This window comes from Motacilla alba, chromosome 4, assembly GCF_015832195.1.
Source record: "Motacilla alba alba isolate MOTALB_02 chromosome 4, Motacilla_alba_V1.0_pri, whole genome shotgun sequence".
Lineage (NCBI taxonomy): Eukaryota > Metazoa > Chordata > Aves > Passeriformes > Motacillidae > Motacilla > Motacilla alba.
This window is the reverse complement of record NC_052019.1, coordinates 3,560,357-3,581,593: the sequence shown is the minus strand read 5'-3', so window position 1 is coordinate 3,581,593 and position 21,237 is coordinate 3,560,357. Positions and strand designations below refer to the sequence as shown.

Genomic DNA, 21,237 nt, shown 5'->3' with positions numbered 1-21,237 from the left:
TTAGAAGAGCTCCTGACTCACAGCAACTGAGTTGACTCATCCACAGTGTGCATTACCTTTGTGTCTGCCAGCAATTCAATGTGAAATTTGCAACTAAACCTGCAGCTCAGACTGCCAGCTCCGCAGAACAATTGTAACATGACTGATTTTCCAATGAAGACTTCTTTAAACAAGCCCTCATGGAACTCAATATGCAACCAGCCAATGAATCCAGACCCAACGGGCTGTTAACCCGAAACGATTTTCTCAAAACCAGGTAATTCTAAACTAATAAATGCAACCCTGCTGATTCCTGCCCTTTCCTGTAATAAAAACACACAAATTCAAAAGCTGTGTCGGAGTCGAGGGTAAAGAAAAACCTGGAAGCAGATGTTACCATGGGAGCCTTAAGGAGCACTGACACAACAACTGTAAAAGCAAGGACCTCCTTAAAGAGTTTGGCAGAGAAAATCAAGGACCACCACAGAGTGTGGCCTGAAGAAAGGCACAACAACCTCTGGGTTAAAACTGCAGTGATTTTTCATTCCTTTTTTAAAGCAAAGGTTCTGAAAAGAATTTAAGGGGACCCAGGTTTTATATCCAGGAAGAGTAAGGAGGAAGAAAAAAAAGAGAAGAAATTATCACAGGACCTAGATTGATGATCGAATAACTAGAATTTTTATTTTCAGACAAGAGAGGTATTTGAAAGAAAAGACAAAAATGGTCAAATGGGAGCAGTAAGACAATCCTTCATAAAGTCACTACAGGAAGCTAAAATCTGAAACTGAACTTTTCACACTCTTACCTCCAGTGCTCTAAAACTGCTCTTCCTCACAAATTCCATTCCATAAAAATGAGACCTTTAATATGTTCAGTAGTTTTCTTTCAAGTTCAAAAACATTTAATTGCCTTTTCTTGACATGCAATTCCTAAGTTTTATAGGTATTTTGGAAGAGGATGGGGACTGGGGACAAACCCAAGTGACTGGTAAGAGCAAAGGGCTGGAGAGGAGCCCAGGAGAATGAGGATGTTACAGGAACTTAAAGATCCTTTGGCTTCCCTGTCCCAGCAGTCTTGTAGCAAAGGTTGCACCAAGGCTTTTGAAGGATTTATCCCACTTCAGGGCAAATCAGCTTTAGCAACATCACTGTTTATGAAAAGGAAAGCTCATCAAGCATCTTCACTTATTCTTAGTTTTTGACATAATTGGTTTCTAATTTCTCTGCTGACAAAAGTATGTATAAAGCCACTATTTGATTATACACGAAACTCCCACAGCTCAGTACAAACTGATATTCCAGGCTTTCCATCTCATTTCCACCAGGGATGTAAAATAAAAGATATATTGATTTTAACATCTTTGCTGGCTCATCCAGGGCTGGTGCTGGGTTGTAAAACCAAAACAGTCATAAAACAAAGAAAATAAATATAAAGTGCTGAAATCAAAAAACCAAAACAACCACAAACCACCCAAAAAAAACCCCAAAAAACAACAAAAGACCAAAGCACAAACCCCACAGCCAGCATCCCTCACAGATTGTAATGTCCTCTGAGAAAACTGCAGGGCCAATCACTTGAAAAAATAACACAATTTTGTAACTTGATTGTATCAATTTTACTCTTGGACACTTTCAGTTAAGTGAAAAAGGCTGAGAAGTGTGCAGAACAAAGGCATTGCTAATCTCTAATTAAAGATGTATAAAATGTTATGCAGTGATCTGCTACACTGAGCTCAAAATTTCAGACTTCTGTTTCAAAGTGCTTAGTAATTTTGTTCAGTAAAATTTAAACACCTGAAAAAGCTCTAGGATGATGATTACAATAATCATTTCCAGTCTTGCAGCTTGTCTACTGCTAGAAAAAAGTTACTTTTTAAAAGAGACCAAATCCCCAAAAGATCAGTACAAGTGCTGAAACTTTTACCAGTGTCCAAAACCATCCTTTTCTTTAACCAAACCTTTTAAACCTTTAAACGTTTTCTTTAAAAATCTAATGCTACTTTCTACCCAAAATTCAAAACTAAAGTGTAAGTAAAGGATGAACTCAAGAGGATGCTCTTGGAGAGGGTAAAACAAAACCTGACAGACAACCAAGGTAGAAACACAGGAAAGACCCTAACAAAGAGACTGAAATTTCTAGCAACCAGGTACCAACCAAAATATGAAAACAGAAAATAATGTTCCTAATTTCTTCTTACTGGCCAAGCAAAGCAGCAAGGAAATAGAAACTTCTGTCTCCAGAGGTGTCTGCCACTCAGGGATGGGGACAGATGCAGCTCAAAGCCTGGACTTTCTTCTTCTGTGCTCAAACACAAGCACAATTGGGATAATTCACTTGTGGGGAATTTTGGAATGAATTTGAGATGGGACTTCTTGAGTTGTTTTTGAGGATGCAGTTCATTTTCTTATGTTTCACATAGGTAGGAAGGGTGAGTTCAGCTCACATTGTTATAGGATGGTTTAGAAGGTTACAAGACTTTTAGTTACGTGACTTTTTAAAGATTTATTGACTAATAAAACACTGCTGACAAGGATATTTGTGTTTTTGACCTAATCTTTAAACATTTTGTCTTATGGACTTATGGTACAGTGTAAGCTGTTTTAGCTAATCATGTTGTGGCACACAAACTTCCTGTACTGCATTTAAATCTCTTTATTTACTTTTGTAGCTATTTTTTTAATATCTTAAACTCTAAAAGTCCAAAGTTTATTTTACTTAGCTTAATGCATCTCTGCTTTAAACTCTAAAACTATATTCTTGCTTCTAGCACCTAAGTTTGGAAGCCTTTTCCAAGCTCTTAGATCAATTCTTGAGTTTAATTCTAAGCTTTGGCTTACAAGCCCAAAGTTCTGAGAGTTCTCTGCATTTGGATTCCAACACACAATTAAATTGACTTTCAGGAACTCTTGGGAGTTGCGGTAACAGCATTAAAAATATCCTAAATTAAAAAAAAATATATATGTGGATGAGAAGTGTGGTGTGTAAAGTGGCAGTGATTCCTGGCTGGAACTAAATGATGTGGCCCTGATACATCCTGAACATATGAGCTGGAATGCTGCTGAATTCAGAAACTCCAAAATGAAGATATCTCTTTACCAGTGGATTTAATCATCATATCAGTGGCTCAGAAAGAAATGCTAATTTTACAGGGCATGGACCATTATAAAATTAACTCAGTGATCACAGTCAGCACTACAACAAGGATACAACTGCATGTTTCCAGCTACTCTAGCAAGTATTTCAGTTGTGTCAGACAGGAACTGCTCAAATAAAAACCATTTACTTTTCCATGAAGGGTAAAAACACTGCCACAAACTTTCTTAATCCACCACATTCCAACAGTCAACAATATCACACTGCACATACATGAAAACACGGAGTCCCTTGGCCTAAAAAAAAATAAAAAATATAAATATTACATTTATATAATATTATATAAGGCTATGGAAGCATTCATAAAGATCTTATAAGGTGGAACATAGGAATGAAGCAGATTTAAAGAATATGTACTGAGAAGACAGAAAGAAAAAAGAAAAAGTAGATATATATCTATATCTATTTTAATATCTCTAGATACAGATATTAAAACAGATATAGATGTTAGGCCTTATATGCATGCATTTCCCTCAAACTTTTCTATCCTTATCAGGAAAGTATAAAAGTACCTGCCAATTAAAGTATTTCAAGCAGAGTAGTAAAAGCTTAATCTCTCCTCACTAGGGGTGTAGAGATGTGTAATTCCCTGAGAAAAAGCTGAATACATTAATAGATATTCCCTGGAAACAAGTCCCCATTCAGAAGCCATTCAGCACACTGGATTCATTATGTTTTTACATGAACACCTTCCAATGGATATATTTATTATTAGCATAAGCAGATGCAATACATTTTCATTACTAGGGAGCAAGATGAAATAAATCAGAAAAATTAATTCCTGTTGCAAATCTCCTTTCTCCAAAACCCTTCTCTGGAAACTTAAAGATTGTTTGTACAAGCAGATAAGGTTTTGGAGCAAGAAAGTGCAGAGGTGTCAGCCTTGTCCAGTGGTGAGTCCATCCTGGAGCTGGCTGGAATTGGCTCCAAGAGTGGGGAAGCTTCCAGCAGCTTCTCACTGAACCCTGTAGTCCCTTCCCTACCAAAACCTGGCCATGCAAACCCAATATTTTTGGTTTATCCTTTTCCACACCACCAATTTCTTAAGAGAAAATTAATCTGTATTTCTTAGTTTAAAATTTTTAAATTTATCGTCTATTTGCATCTTTAAAACAGGTTTATAAAGAACAGTACTCACATTAAGTGTCAAGGTTACTTTGCTATGACTTCTTTTTTTTTGTCTAAACACCCTTTTATTCATGAGGGGAGGAAATTTGTGCAGATAGTCCTTTGTTCCACACTGACCCAAGAAACTGAAGGAGAATGAAAATTCTAGCGCTGACTTCATTTAGGATATTAGAAAGACTTATTTTAAAAAACAGATATCTACAAAAAGGAAAATTTCTACTCAGCAGAGAAATATTCCTTGTGTATTCATCAAAGGTCATCTGCACAGTATTGAATTAATCTGTGCTGAACAAGCTAAGTATGAGTTATATATCCTTAATACCCTCATTATTAATTAGTAAAAGGTTTGAAGTTTTATCAATGAGTACCAAAGTACTACAGGAGTACAGAGAAATCGACTAAATAAGAAAGAAACTCCAATATACAAAGGGGAAAATATTAATCATCCCATTGAAAGAGACAAGTAGAAGAGGATATTTCTTCCCAATCAGAACATTTGCTGTTCAGACACATAATATTCAACAGCACCAGCCACTGATGAGCTTGTGAGAAAAGATACTGAAAATTAATTTGCCAAACAGGAAAATAAATATGGTAATTTACACCATCTTCTTAAGGCACAATTACACCATTTTCTTAAGGCAAAACTGCATCTTAATTTCTCTGGCTGAAAATCAAGGTCATCTTTAAAATACACCAAAAGCTCAGATCTCTCTAGTTACTAAAAAAAAAAAAAAAAAATTTCATAAAACAGTCAAAATTACCAAAAAGTCTACTTGGATCCATTAAAAGTTGCACACCCAATGGAATCAATATTTCAAAGAAATTAACAAAGGAAACAAACAGAAATCAATCCCAAAATAGCCACGTATCCATGGCCTGAGTCCTTTAATGCAAATAAATCAGTGTTCAGAAATACATATTGAAGGGCAATGGAACAGAAACTGCCACTGCTTCTCAGAACATGGATCATTACAACTAGGTTAATTAACACCTCAAAGCAAAACCTTGTAATTAGGGTATTATTTTTGTAATTAGGATTATTTTCTAGCCTAACTTTTGCAGACTGATGACACACACAGCTAACGAAATTAATGAAAAAGAAGAAAGTGAGCAAGAATTTCAGATCACTCTGAAGAATGAAGCTAAGATGGATTGCAAACTTCAATATCCAAATTGCTCCTGAAGTCATTAGAAACATACATATTTAATCACAGAGGTGTTGTTCTATTTTCTCTTTTCCCTGGCAAATCTGATCAATGACAGAAAATAAGCAACCCTGCTCCCTCCTTGATTCAGAAAGAGAGGACCCATTACTGCAGGGTTTTGTTCTTCCAGTAATTATTTTCCCAGTTTTATGACTCCTGCTGGACCTAAAGCACCTCACAGAATTAAGGTTGGAAAACACCTTTAAGATCAACAAGTCCCACCATTAACTGAGGGCAACTAAACCACACCCTCAAGGGCCACATCCACATGTTTTCTGACCACTTCCAGAGATGATGACTCCACTCCCTTCTCAACTCTTTCCATGACAAAATTTCCCCTAAATTCCAACTTAAACCTCCCCTGGCCCAGCCTGAGGCCGTTCCCTCTCCTCCTGTCCCTGTTCCCTGGGAGCAGAGCCCGACCCCCCCGGCTGTCCCCTCCTGGCAGGAGTTGTGCAGAGCCACAGGGTCCCCCCTGAGCCTCCTTTTCTCCAGGCTGAGCCCCCTCCCAGCTCCCTCAGCTGCTCCTGGGGCTCCAGACCCTTCCCCAGCTCTGTTCCCTTCTCTAGACTCACTCCAGCCCCTCAGTGTCTCTCTTGTCCTGAGGGACCCAAACTGACCCCAGGATTTAAAATGCCTCATGAGTGCCACACTTCAAAAACTTATCCAATTTTTCATCCAAGATTCAAGTAGCACTGATTTTCCCATCTTTCCAGCTTGTATGTAATTTACCCTTTATTTACAGTTTATATTCCCTTATCATTTCATTTTCAAGGCAGAGGATTTTGTAGGATTAATAAAAAACCTTCACTACAAGACAACCTCTTGCTGATACACAAACATACACTGGTTAAGATCATAATACCTCTTAACTTACTAAGTTACTACTTGGCCTGAAAATCCCTCTCCAAAATCCTTGCTGAGCGTGTTTAGTGTTTGGATGTTTTAGTTTCAGAGTGTGAATCCCATATTCTAGTTTAGTTTAGATTAGAATCATAAAATATTATTTACATTGTAAGTGCTACCAGAAATAGTCTCATAATCTATACTGGCAGCAAATTTAGGACAATTTCTTTTTAATTGATAAGCTTTTGTACAGATGAAATGCATCCAAAGTCTTTAGGCTTCCATTAAAAGACAAAACCACAATAATTCACATAATTCTTCTCTGATCTCATTCCAATTTGTCAACAGCTCTTTTGAGAAGGGGAAATCCTTCTAATAATAATCTCATTAACAAAGACTATACAATAGTAATAATGCTTAAATAAAATTTACTTTACACCCAGCAGCTGATGCACTTAAGGATCATTTTATGATGTTATGATGAGCTCACATTCAGTTGGATATTTGAAAATCTATTTTGAAGTTGCTGCTTAACAAACCATACCAAGGCCCTGCTCATACAGTATGTGACTAACATTCTTTCTTTTTATACATTGGATTCATATGTAGTGATATTAAAAATACTTTTCTTTTTTTATTTACCCCCTTGTTAAAGCACTATATTTATATGACAAAAATATCCTAGACTTAGAACCATTCCAGTTATATAAATTACTATATTAGCACTTGTATCTGCTGCAGTAATTCTGAAGTCTTTCATTTAACAACTGGGAAAAAAAATGTGTCTAACACTTTGAGTAAATGAAAGTTTATGTTATCAACAAGGACTTCCATATCAGCCAAAATGAAAATCCATTTCTGATTTTGCATCAATGCCACTGCCTTTCAATTATGCAACCATCTTTTAAAACATAAGGTGATATACCTATCCTGCTTTAATCAGCATTTTTAACATAAAAGAAAACAAATGCAATTTGCTAATATATTTGTTAACCCTGAGAAATTTTACAAGTGACAGGCAGTTCACAAGATGTTTTCAAAAAAACCCCAAAACATAGAACTGCTTTTCAAGCAAACTGGAAAAAAATCATCTAAAAATGCAACCAAAGCCAATTTTCCCTCAAAACCTTTAAGATGTTCCCCTTCTACAGGGATGACCCAAATTAAATCAACAGGATCGTTAAGAACCTGCTGAGTTGTGGATTTGGGGACATGAAAAAGACTCATCCCTGTTTCACTAGCCCTCTCTATACATCTTCAAGGACATAAACAGAAAAAGAACACTTCAATAATTAGTTTGATCTTCTTGATTAGAGTTTGGAAATCCCAGGCAAGAACATTTTCTGAAAAGCCTTCCATGAAAGCTGCCAGAAAGCCATCTGCAGGAATAGAACTGGGTTAGAAAGCTGTCTAGACAAGTTCCAAAGATACTATTTCAGGATACAGGATGGAGACAGGATCAGGGACCTTCCTGGGCTCCAGCAATGAAACTGCTCACACTAATTCCTCCCTACACTTACAGGAAACAGCGAGGTTGGACAGGGCTCAGAGCAACCTGGGATAGTGGAAGGTGTCCCTGCTTATGCAGGGGGTTGGAACAAGGTGATCTTTCAGGTCCCTTCCAACCAAACCATTCTACAAATAAAATTATTTTGTCCGTATCACAATAAAGACAAAAACACTTTCCAGTAACCCCGAGCTGCTAATAATTGCCTAATGATGAAGAAAAATGAGGGTTTATCCAGTGCATGGGAAATCCAGCATTTCATACAAACAATTACACATTAGAGCAGGTTCATTTTAGCCATGAGCTTTTTCAGTCACAGCTTATTGCACACCCAAGATGCTCCCAGCACAATCTGCATTTCCAGCTATGACACACCAGTGACAAATTTTCTCACCGTCTTTCTACATTGGCTTGTAGAGCAGGAGAGGAGAAAAAGCAGCCATCATATTGCATTGCTCTGAGTTAAGAACCAGCATTCCATAAAAGCAGAACATGGGAGTAATGGATGAGACTTAAACCCCTCTGATTGCTCGTTCTCCCCCCTGCAAATGCCAACCTGCACGTGTACAAAATCCGAAGTACAAACACACCCATAAACACCTCTGAACAGTGAATAAAATGAGAGGCACTGACTGACAAGGCCCAGATCTCACAGGGCACTGCATGCTGAAAGTACCCTACAGCTTTCAAGAATGGGAGAGTAAAAATAGAAAAGACAAAATTTAGCTAAAGGTTCTCCTAGACAGCACAAAAAGTCTCCACGCTGAGAGGATCCCAACTAGAGCTGGCACAGAGGCACAAATGTTACTGAAACAATGGCAAAAAAGAAACAGGGATGGCCAGAGTGCAGCAGCTGCCTCTCTAATGGTTGAAAAAAAATCATCCTGAAGTAAAAAGGCAACTGGCAGTGTTCAGGTCAGGAATTATTTTAAGCAATATATAGTAGAGACTCAGGACAAGAGCAAATGGCACAAGTTGTACCATGGGAGGTTTAGATTGGATATCAAGAAAAATTTCTTCACTGAAAAGGTGGTCAAGCAACCAGAACAGAATGCCCAGGGCAGTGATGCAGTCTCCCTCCCTGGCATGATTTAAAAACGGTGTGGATGTGGCACTTGGAGACATGGGTCAGTGGTGGCCTTGGGGAACATGGCCAGTGCTGGGGAACAGTTGGACTTGATGATCTTAGAGGGTTTTTCCAACTTAAACAATTGTACGCTTCTATAATGCTGGAGAAAGAAAGGAGGTGTCTCTTCCTATTCAACAAAATAGCTTCATAAAAATGCTTGAAGTTCAGTTTCAGAGAGAAAATTTCCAAATTGCTTTTGTGATACCATTTGACTTTGTGTCCCTGACATGGATCAGCCATCACCTAATCCATGCACAGTCCAAGCTCCCACACTCGCAGAAACACCACAGATTTGGGACTGCTCTGGCAGAAAGAGCCTAAACAAGAATTAGTTTCACTCCTGGGAGAATAGTCCTGTTCAGGTAAAAAAAATAAAATAATAACAATACTGACCTAATATTAACCTTATTATACAATTGAATTGATCTTGAATGATCAAAAAATAAACCTTTGTAATTCATTTTCCCTTTGGTCTGTCCTGAGGGCAAATTCAGCTGAATCCAGCAAGTTCAACAGGTATCAGGCATGAAGAGCTCCACGACCCAAGTTCTCCCAAACTTGTTTGAAATATGCAAAGACATTCACCAACTCTATAAAAGTAAAGCTGTGCTTCAAATGCAGCTGGCAAGATTAATAAATAATGTCTTTCTCATGGAAAAGAGCACACCAGATTTAGGGTTCAAATGCAATAAAACCAAGGTTCACCAAATGTAAGTAATATCCAATTAACTGGAATTTTTGGGAATACAGTTATGTTTATGTATTTATGGAAATATAGAATTTTGCCCAATTTCCAAACACAGAGTACAAGGGATTGAATTATTCTTAAGTTCATTAATAATAAAAAAAAACATCAGCTATGACTATTATGATCTTCTACATAAACAACATGAAATAAAACTATTTGGAGTTTTACCCAATGACTTATTTATTTCATAGGTATTGGCAATTAATTTTTCTGAGTGATCCTATTATTTTTAAAAATGCAAAATCATTAGTCAACTATTTTTGTCTGCCTTATGATTATTGCTTCCTTTAAGATGCTGTAACTGGCATCTTAAATTTATTGGGAAAACTCACAAAACATGCACTGCAACCAGAACTGTCTCTCCACAGCAAATCTAGAAGGACAAAAGTGTGTCACACTGAAGGAAAACAGAATCAGTCACAAACAATCTGCAACAGGAACATTCACCATTATTTGTGCTGTTGTTAAAACCCTGGAATAATAAGTAACAGTCCAAAAATGTAAATATCCTAAAAGGCACAACTGCTGCATGGTTCTGGTAATAAAGGCACAGTTGTTAAACAGCCATATAGGCTGAGTATTTAAAATTCCTAGGCAAAACTAATGAAAAGAAACACAGATTGACATCAGAAAATTTAAATCTTAGCAACAGAGCCAATCCCATCTTCTCATCTTCAAAAATTTGACACAGCTCCTTCATCTTTTTATCTGTTTGTACATATATGATTATTTTTTGGTGTTTTTCAAAAAATAATTGCATGGAAGTTGGTGGTTTATAGTTCGCATTTATTTATCTTCTTTACATATATATATATTGCATTCATTTCATATTTAATTACCACTCAAAACCACCAGCAACAAAAAAAATCCTCTGACTCCTTATGGATAACCTCCAAAAGTCTTATTTTTCAGCTATACATAAAATATCATGTAATTGCAGTTAAAACCTTCCTAAAAATGTTATCCTTTTTTCTTAGGAAAACCACCCACGGTCTAACAAATAAAATTGCAACCCACTTGGTAACTACGCAGGAAGGTGAGAATAATAGGCAGCAATCCTTTAGAATATGTTTTAGTTATATATTTCCTTATAAACATGTAATGAAATTAAAAATTTTAGGACTCATAGTAAAACAAAAGGTCAGAAAACAAAACTAGCAATAAATACAATTGCCTTATGCTTTTAGCTAATTGTGACACTAAAACCAGAGGAAATAAACACATTTCAATTGGTAATTTCAACCCAGTGGAGAACAGAAATTGTAATATTTTTTTTCCAGCACGAATTTCTTAGAAAATCTCAGCAATGGCAAGTTGATAAATGACGTGACAGGCCCTACCTGCTCCTCTTCCACCATGACAACAAGCACTGGGAACAGGGTACCCCAGCCAGCTCCAATCCTCTCACATCTCTGACAGCCACACAAAGTTTTAATTAGTTTGCTAGTTCACGGCTTCCTAGAATAAATGCAGTTCTGTCATTTCTAATGCATTCTCATGATCAGTTAATGGATTTTTTTGATTTTTTTTTTATTTTTTTTGCCTCCAGCTCAGACAACCTCCTTGTCTTATAATTTCTTCTAAATCAGTTCCTAGGTTATCCATATTTTCTCATCTGGAACACTAATGAGCTTGTCTAAAATTCACTTTTAATGCACCATTCTCCTACCCTGACTCACTGAGGCGTTGTTTGTCAAGCCCACATCACATTTCTGCATTACACTCCAAAGAATCAGTAGAAACCAGTGGATGTGCTATCATCTGGAAATCTGTCAGTCATGTGCCTACACATACACTGAGTTCAGAGTCGAAGTTCACAGATACAAAGGACTAAATTAGCACTTCTGAAGCCCTAAAACTTGTTTACTACAATTTCCAGGTTTTCCAGCATTGTCCAAAATCATACACAGCATGGAGACCAAGAGGGTACCCTGATTATTCAAATGCAAATGCCAAAATGAAACATGAATTTGTCCTACTGGTGCTGGAAACCACGGGATCAGGCAAATTTTGGCTGTAGGGGACTCAGGATTTAATCTGCTCCACACTGCTGGTGAAAATTCCTCCACAACTCCCTGAAAGGAGGTTGTGCCAAGGCAGGGATTGGCCTCTTCCCCCAGACGACCAGCAAGAGAATGAGAGGACACAGCCTCGAGCTGTGCCAGGGGAAGGTCAGGTTGGATGTCAGGACGAATTTCTTCACTGAAGGGGTTCTCAGGCATTGGAAGTGCCCAGGGAGATTTGGAGTCCCCATCCCTGGAGGTGTCCAAGGAATGACTGGGAGTGGCACCCAGTGCTCTGGGCTGGGGACAAGGTGGGGACTGGGCACAGGTTGGACTCCCTGACCTTGGAGGGCTTTTCCAACCTGAATTACTCCATGGAAGTAGGACTGCCTTCAAAGGTTGCTCAGAACTTTTGTCAAAGTTCTGCTGCATTTTGTGGCCATGAAATCCCCCTCTTCTATCCAGTAACTTGTTTCAATGACTTCTGGAAGAACTTCCCATCTCTAAGATCTCCTCGTTAAGCAGCTCATTTGAATCCAGAAGTGGACTTCAGAGCTCAAACTGAATGGGATTAAATACCTAAACATTTATCTATTTCTTTATTTATTTGCCAAGATAAAGTTTCAAATTAGATGTTCTCTCTCTCAGGAAGGAAATTGCTTTGAAACTTTTTAAGGAGATCCCAATCTTTGCACGTGGCATCTTGTGGAGGCTGCCACTGCACAGGCAGAGGTAAACCAGAGATTATTCCTGACCTGACCAGACTGCAAATGCTATTTCAGGCAGAGAAAAAAAAAACCCAAAAAGTCTTGAAAACTGGGATGATCGTTAACTTATCTGAGAAAAAAGAGAAAGAGCAGCTGAACAGCCTCAGCTAGAACTGCAACAGATAAAGGTAATCGGAAGGTAACGCATTTTTCATCACTTGGAGCTTTCGTGATGACGTTTGTGTGGCTGATAAAACACATTTTAGTCAAACATACTCCACTGGAATCAAAGTAGAGGGAAATAAGCAAACCTACTTATTTCTCTAATACAAGAAATCACTTATATGTTGAAAAAGGAGGTTTTATTTTATTTATTTATTCATATTATCTAGAAGCCTATGAAAAGAGGAAATCAGAATGGAAATATTCATAAAAGTTGAATAAAACAATAGCCTAACATTTCTCTACCCTCTCTTGACAGCATTTTATTTTCCCTAGTCTCCTTGACACGCTGCTAAAATAGAAACACATTGTTGCTCATCAAAATACAATCTTGGGAACATGAGTTTTTATCATTGAAGAAATCCATGTCCTGTAGCTCAGCTTGTAATTTCTTGATTTCCATTTGCTCGAGCATGCTATCAAACAAAGGTGTAGCTGAGCCCAAAGTTAACCCAGCACCTGGTGAAAATATGAAGCTACAATGGTACTTCTGGCCTGATGTTGTCTCTTCTCTGGGTAAAGCAGGGGAAAATAAAGCAAAAGGAGAACAGGAAATTCCTCACAGAGGACCCAGTAACTTGGGTCTCACAACAGAGTTTGGTGCACAGCAGCTTCACTTGCTGATGTTGATCAGTACCAGAATAACAGAGAACTGGCAACCTCATTTTCAGTTGGTTTCACAGTGAATTCAGGATTTTAGTCCATCTTTCATATCAAGAACAAAATTATCAGGGTTTATAATGGAAGTTAATTACCATGTTATCACCATGTGGAATGAAAGAACAAACTCTCTGCCTTGAGTCTGTAAAGTCACGTACACAGTTAAGAGACTTCCATGTCCAGAATAATTTGTAGAGAAATAACATATTTTTTTCTCAAAAACAAAAAAAAAGACAACCAGATGCCATTTCTTTGGAAAGTGACTCACTGAAAGAGCAGAAGAACCATAGAGACATCATTTTGGGGGAATTAAAGAAGCAGCTTTCCCCTATTAACAGCAACTCAGGAACAGAAAGGCACCAGGCCTCTACAAACACTCCTGGTGATGGCAGGACAGAATGAAACAGGTTTTAATAGTTTCTGTAATTTGGATGGTTGGTTTTGGTTTGTTTTCATTTTGAAACTGTCATGGTGAAATAACAAACCAGAAGCATGTCTCAGTCAGATCCCAATCTTAGACTGACTGTTTTAAGTTTCTAAATTGCTTTATGAGACAGACATAAGTAAATAGTTGTTGCTACTGAATTCCTGCTCACATTTTGAGACTATAAATTATTTAGAACAAGAGTCTCCAAACATGTTTGAACAGAGCTTTCCAACAGAGATCACGAACAAAAACCGCTCATGTTTTTATCATCAAATACTATTAAGATAATTATGTAAAGAGAGTAAATACAGCATGAGGCTGAAGGAGGAAACAAAACAAACCAAAGACACTTGCCTGGGTAACAAGTGGCTCCAATAGTCTCTCTACTGTGAGAGTCCTGATTTCCAAACTTTTGGGATCCCATTTCAAAATGATAGGTGACGTTGCAGAAGTCATACTCCCTGGAACAGATAAAATTACACAGCATGAAAATTATTACTACAATATCCACATACTGCAAAGCATTTATTTAAAGGATAAATATATATAGCCACTTATAAAATACTTCTCCATAACCTTGCTGGTGTTCCTCTACTCCCAAGAACTCCCAGGTGCACCACTGCCACATCCAATGGGTGTCATTAAATGTTTATAGTCTCATTTTTTTTTACTCCTGTACCTCCAACACCACTGCTGATGGATGTGTCCTGAAGGAACCACATCCCATGGAGGGCACAGGAAGGAGCAGGTTTATCCTGAAGGACTCCATCCCCCAGAGAGACCCCAAAGTGGAGCAGGAGAAAAGTGCGTGGAAGGAGCAGGAATGTTATGAACTTACTACAACCCTCATATCCCCCTGCACTGCTCAGAGCAGGAGAGGCAAGGAACTGGAAGAGTTAGAAGTGGAATAAAACAAATTCAACACCTCTGTTCTGATTTTTGAATCAAACTTCCCCCAGGGTATTCAGCATTTCTTAATTCTGCATCAAGGAGTACTCATTTAAAGACAAAACAGATTCTCCAGACCACCTTCGGCTTAAAAGCTTAAACAAAGCCCAAAATGAAGTCAACGGAAAATTGCTGTCATTTTATTCATCTTTTCAGGTTTTCGTGCAATTTTCTAAACAGTTGACTTCATTTTGGAAATTCCAGATACAGAGAAGTCCAGCTGTCAGGCTGTAAGAGACATCCAATGCACCTCGTTGAGCTGGAAAGTGATTTAAGTATTTGGTGACAAGCAAAGCCACATATAAATTAACTTGTCCACCAAACCAAAGAAGACAGAAAAATTTAATTTAAAAAATGCTCATTTTAAATAATTCTGATTTAAATATTTCCCTTTATTTTAAAATTAAAATTAAAAATTAGAAGTCCTGTATACCATGAGAACATTTAAAAGGTAAAGACAAACCAGTAATATTGTACTGGATATCATGTGAGATTGAAATCAGGCCCCTGTGTATACAATATCCCAAAAGTTTTAACTTGTTTTCTTCAGAAAACAATTTTACTACCTTTAACTTAGCAACTTTGGTATTTTATCTTGGCATTTTTTAATCAATAAGCTAATTTCAGTGCTAAAATTTACAAATAAATAAATTAATCACCACCATAATTAAGGGAACAAAATCAAAAGAAGTTCAGCTATTGCTCCTTGAATCCCAATTCACTTCATGAAGCATAAATCAGCAAGGTACTTACTCAGGATTTAGCAGCATTATCCAGTATATACAAAATAAATTCTACTGCTCTACTCAGGAGAGTGTCTTGAGGAATCGCTATCAATCAATATAAACAGGCTGGCGAGTCTCTGCAAAAGATTCTCACTGGGTTTAAATACTTGCTCAAAAAGAGAGCCATATCAGAACTCCCTAATCAATATATTTATAAATCACATTTAAAACCACCATTAGCCTCCTCTCACTTGCAAACATTTGGTAAGAGAATTATCAGATAATATCTAGTGAGCGCTGAAATCATTATTATTCAGTTTCCACTCTTCCACAAGAACCCATTAGGTTTCATGTTTTACAGAGCTGAAAACACCCAGGCGTGATTAAAGGAAATTGTGAGACAGTTTCTAGTTGCTGTAAACATGGGTGATGTGGGAGCCATCATTTTTCCAACAGAAAATATTTAATTATCTTTCAGAGCCTGTTTCTTTTTTATATAAAGTTGGTCTCTGGAATTCAAAAAATAAGTCTGAAGTAGACAATTATTCTAATTGGTTAATTATGAGTTATGATATTTTCAAATGTGCCACAGTCTTTTCACTAAGCACACTTCTTCTCACTATTAACATCAGTACTCAAATTTGTCATAATTCAGAAACAAATTCAAAGCTGTACCATAGTCCAGAGCTCACAAAAGCAAATTAACTTCAGTGGATGGCAGTCATGCAGGTGATACTACAAATAACCTGGGTGATCAGTTGTTACAGCCAAAATATGGCCTCGGGTTCAACCTTTACCAAAAAATATAACAAATATCCCTAAGAACTCAATATAAAAGGGTGATTTTATTCTAATTTTTATTACTCTTTCTTTTAGCTACTATCAATAAATTATTCCTTAGACCCTTTTGAATTTTAAACCTACTTTACCTTTTTCCTAATCCTACCTCACAACAAAAAATAAATACACTAATAATTAACAAAAACTAAATCCACCACAGTGGTTTTCAAAAATAAAAAGGAAACATGCAAAAAAAAAAACCTTATTAAAAACTCATGACTTTTTTTCATTCACAGTCAAATCTACACCACAACAGATAATAAGCAAAAAGTAAAATTAATGTAATTTTCTCAACACTCCTTCAGCTGCTGTCACAACAGCAATTTTAAATGACAAGACTAAAAAGAAATTACCTGCCCAAGTGTTTATGTAACAATAGATGGAATGTTTCTTCTTGCAATTTCTACACTGAACTTCCCACACCAAACAAGCAAACAGGGACTGCTCAGTTGGATAAAGGACTGGATGCTCAGAGTATTTTATGACTATTTGACCAAATATTCCCCAAAAGTAGCTTTAAGTACTCCACTGAAAGGAAATATAATTTAATAGTGCTGTAATAACACTGCCATAGAAGTATACAGACATTGCAGTCCTAATCCTGAAACTAGCTCCAGACTTCCTTCAAGAATATATTTTAGGAATTCTATTGCCTGTGTTCCTTCTTCCTTGAGCATGTGCCAAAATGCCTCTTGTTCTAAGCTTTTAGCTTTTCCTAAATACAGCAATACAGAAATGTCTCTATCCAGCTCAGTCATGTTCAGTGTGAGCAATTGTTTAGCCAGTCTGTCTTCAAAGCCTGTCTGTAAAGAAAATAAGTATTTACTTTAGCAAATACTAACAAGCATTTACTTGAACAAGTGGAACAAGTGGAGCCAAAATCCACATCAGTAGAATTCTCCATTATGTAACAGTCTCCAGAATTCTAACCCCACACCACCCTTACCACCAGCCTCTTCACACAGCATAATTTTACTTTTTGGAACATCCTACAAACCCAAAATGTTCAGCATGTGGAATTGTTTGTCTGTCACACTACAACTCCCTGTTTTCCTCCACAACAGATCCACTCTCCCTGTGACTCACACAGAGGAGCTTTCCGAGGGTCAAAGCTGCTCACGAGTGACTGCAGCTCATTTCTGTGCTGCAACTCCAACGTAAGAGTAAAAATATTTAAAATCTACATCGGCAAAAGCAGTGTTTGCTGAAGCAAAGTGATAATTTTTTTTAGAAATATAAACATTGCCAGTCTTGAGCAGACCTCCAGCTGTTAGTCCAGCTCACATCTGCAATGCAGACATGAAAGACAGATGGCAAACATTTCATCCAGAATAAAGTAAGAAACCCTTCCTACCTGACTCATAGCAAAGCTGTAGGATTAATCAGCTGGCAAGAGTAAATTGGCAATGCTGGCAGTACAAGTCTGTACTTCCAACACTCTACTTAGAACTGGAAGGCAAAAAAAAAATCATTTATTAGTGAAAGAAAGATGTCCAGCAAGGTTGAAAAGCAGTAGGGTGAGAGGAGTCAAAAGGCAAAATAGTAAAATTTTAGTCCATCTTTCCAAATAATAAAGTTAAAATACCAACTTTTTAATACTCAGTGTTTAACACCTAATACTTAAGGCATTTACATAGACGAGTGAAGAAAATCTGCTTTACATCTGATTCTCCCCCATCAGTCACCAGCCCAGATTGCAATCCCCGTGTCCAGATCAGTGGGGCACTTCCACACATGCTTCAAAGCCAGCTGATCTCCAAGCTCAGCTCTTCCTGCAGGTTTCTGCCCTTCTCCCTTGGTAACAGGGCTGTGAATTCCAGCAGGAGCAGAACCTGCCTGAACACTAACTCACCCTAGAGAAGTGCTCAGCTCCCTGCCCGCCTCTGAAGCCACGCTCACAGCAGCACAGGTGACAACCAAAGCTCTGAGAAGAGCAGCAGAGGTGGAGGACAGGGCAGCCTCTCCAGACACAAAGTGGTTCAAGATGAGTTAAAAACTGAACAACGCAGCCTGCACTTCCTTGGTTCTCATCTGAAGATTGAGAACCACGTCAAAACAAACACCTCTCTGCACAGAGACAGACTTCTGCCAGGAATACGGAATTCCTTCCAGCAGGATACACAAGCTCTTGAGACAGACAGAGGAAAAAAAAAAATCTGACTGATTTCACAGACATTTGCTTCACTGGGAGGTGGAAATCTAAACACATGAATGGTTATACCCTTGGGTCTGCCTACAGAGCATAACAGCGTTTAGAGATGCACGAGCTGGCTCTGGATTAGCTCAGGGTACAGGGGAGGCAGGAGCAGAGGACAAAACAGCTCAGGGATCAGAAATCCTACCAACACACACAGCCCTGGAGAGCCCAGCCCTGGCTGACCTGGCTGGCACAGGGCTGCACTGAGATACATATATATATATTTATTTATTTATTTATTTATTTGTTTGTTTGTTTGTTTGTTTATTTATATTTTATATTTATATTTTATTTATATTTATATTTATATATTTATATATTTATATATTTATATATTTATATTTATATATAAAAACTTACATATACATAGCCAAGATTCCGTTCCCTTACATTTATCTGCAATGCTGAGCAATGCAGCTGCACCTCTGCTCTGACCTGAGCAGCAGAAAGTGTAGCTGCAAGAGCTCTGATCCTCAAGGGAGCCTGGTTTCCAGCACAATTCCCAACCCATTTGCTCATTCTCTGTCTCCACGCACACAAGAATACAAATAGAGACAGAAGGACAAAAATCAGGAGTGCATAACAAGTGCAGGGAAAGGAAATAAAGCAGAAATGCTAAGAGGACAGAGACTTACTATGAGGAGTAAAAGTGCAGTGGGAAAGGGAATGGAGAACATGGCTTTCTGCAGATAAAAAGCTCTTATCATTAGTCAATGACAGCCCAGCACAGCCTCCAGCAGATCTGGCTGAAACAATCAGAGTTCAAGCAGGCACTTCCCATCACCTTGCTTAAAAAAAATGGAGAGAGGAAAAAGGAAAAAATATAAAAACAGAGCAGGATGGTTTGGAGGAGTGTAAGGAATATCCATCTCCATGCTTGAACAACAACTCCCCGACATACTCGTTTATTTTGTTTCATGAATGTGACTCCTCTCTTCCTTCCTAAAACTTAGGTGGGGAAGAAACAAGCCAAACTAAACCTTTAGGCCCCACTCCCAAGCTCAACCACGCAGAGAATTTTTAATTGGAGCTTTTCTAAGCTCCCAACTTCCTTTTGGATTCACAGCCCTCTCCCCTTCCGCTAACCCTCCACCTCCACAGCGGGGCGAGATTCTGCTTTGGCCTCAACAAAACCAAGCTCTTAAATGGAAGCAGCTCATGATGCAAACTCAGATTTCTAACCAGTAAACCACCAAGGAAGGAGGGAAAAGGGCTTTACAAGGGGAGGATTACCGTGGTAGCAGAGCCAGTGGGACAGAGAGCATGCAGAGCCCCAACACTGGCAAGCTAAAACAGGCCATGATGGAGTGATTGACATTTTTCAGTCATATTAACCAGCTCAGTCTTGGAGGCAACAGCCCACACCAAGACCTGCATCAGGCTTGAGGGCAAAGGACCTTCACAAATCAAAGAGGTCCTGAAAATCTCCCAGGGAAGGTGCAAACACCAGTGTAAGGGTTGGAGTAACAGAGAGGTCCCACCCCCACCCACCTGCCTGACCCTCTGATGCCTCTGCTTTGACCAGAAAGCGAGAATGGACCTCAAAATTCTGTGCAAACCTTAACTGCATGCAGTCCAAATAGTTTTTATCTATTCCATGTCCTGGGAAAATAATTCTATTTTAAGGGCTCACACACCTACAGCTGAGTCTGAGTGCCTATTTGGGCTCTCCCATCATTCAGCACTCAGGTGAAGTTTATTATTTAGAAGATCTTCACTCCAGAGGGAAGTTATATCCAATATCCAATCCTTTAAACACCTAAATTTCTAATGGTTGGTTCTCCATGAGAAGCCTGGTGATTTAGGGAGTGCTATTCCTAGGAAGGATGAAAACTAGGATTGTTGGCATTTCTTTGCTTTAATAAATATTCCAAGTAGAACCACATGAAAAGTAATTTACTCAATACGAGTAAGCAATCAAAGTGTTTGAAAGCTGCTTTGAACAGCCCTACATAAAATTCCTATATTCAAATAATTCATCTTGCATTATTTATACAAGCATGCTTTTTTCCACTGAGTAACTTTTGCAGTCAAGGTAGGGGAGTTTCCCTAAAAGCACAGTGAAATAGAAGATTTTAAGGAATCTTCACCACGAGGCAGCCCAGGCCTCAGCAAAAGGCTGTCCTGTCTTTTCTGTACAACCATAGATTTTCCCCCAGATCGCTCTGTATTCACACAGCTCCTCAACACCTTCTAATAAAAGTTCTCTCACAGCTCTGGACATGATCAAAGCCCCTGAGCTCAGTGCTGCTGGGAGGATGGTTCATGTCAGGTCATGCTGCAAGCCCAGGAAAACCAAATCATTTTAAATCAGGTCCTCGGTGCAGATCCTACACTCTGCCTTCTCTATCCATCATATTTCCCCCCAAATGATGCGAATTTCTACATACAGCAAAGTAATATCTGTTAAAGACACATAAATTACTGTAGATATGCTGAATTTACAGAAATTACCTTCCTTTTTAGTAATAAAACCATAAGTTTTGAGACTTCTTTTTCTGCTTCTACTTAAGGCAGCATTAATCACACACCTTGCAGGAAAAAAAAAAAATCCAAACAAACATTTCTTCACTTCTTCTATTTCACTTCTTATTTTTCTTCATTGTATGAACTTGGCATTAGTAATAGCAGCTCACATTTTACAAAGGCAGAAAAGAATTAGGAATCTTTGGTTTAACACATTTGCTCCCCTTACAACAACAGAATTAGTATCTCAAGTTCCAACAGTTCTTCCAAAGGAGTTATTGAACTTAATCCTAACCATGACTTTTGCAAGCTTCTGTTTCTGCATGTAGGGGTCATCCTTTCAC

General features: G+C 38.1%; 1 protein-coding gene across 3 annotated transcripts in view; it reads right to left on the bottom strand.

Moving 5' to 3' along the window:
- CTNNA2 (catenin alpha 2) overlaps nucleotides 1–21,237 on the bottom strand; it is a 464,788-nt gene that overhangs the window by 394,849 nt on the left and 48,702 nt on the right. For all 3 annotated transcript variants that reach the window (XM_038135460.1, XM_038135463.1, XM_038135459.1), the window contains exon 2: nucleotides 14,072–14,178. In XM_038135460.1, coding sequence (XP_037991388.1) covers nucleotides 14,072–14,173 — 102 coding nt within the window. In that variant the 5' untranslated portion in view covers nucleotides 14,174–14,178. The remainder of the gene's footprint in view (nucleotides 1–14,071; nucleotides 14,179–21,237) is intronic.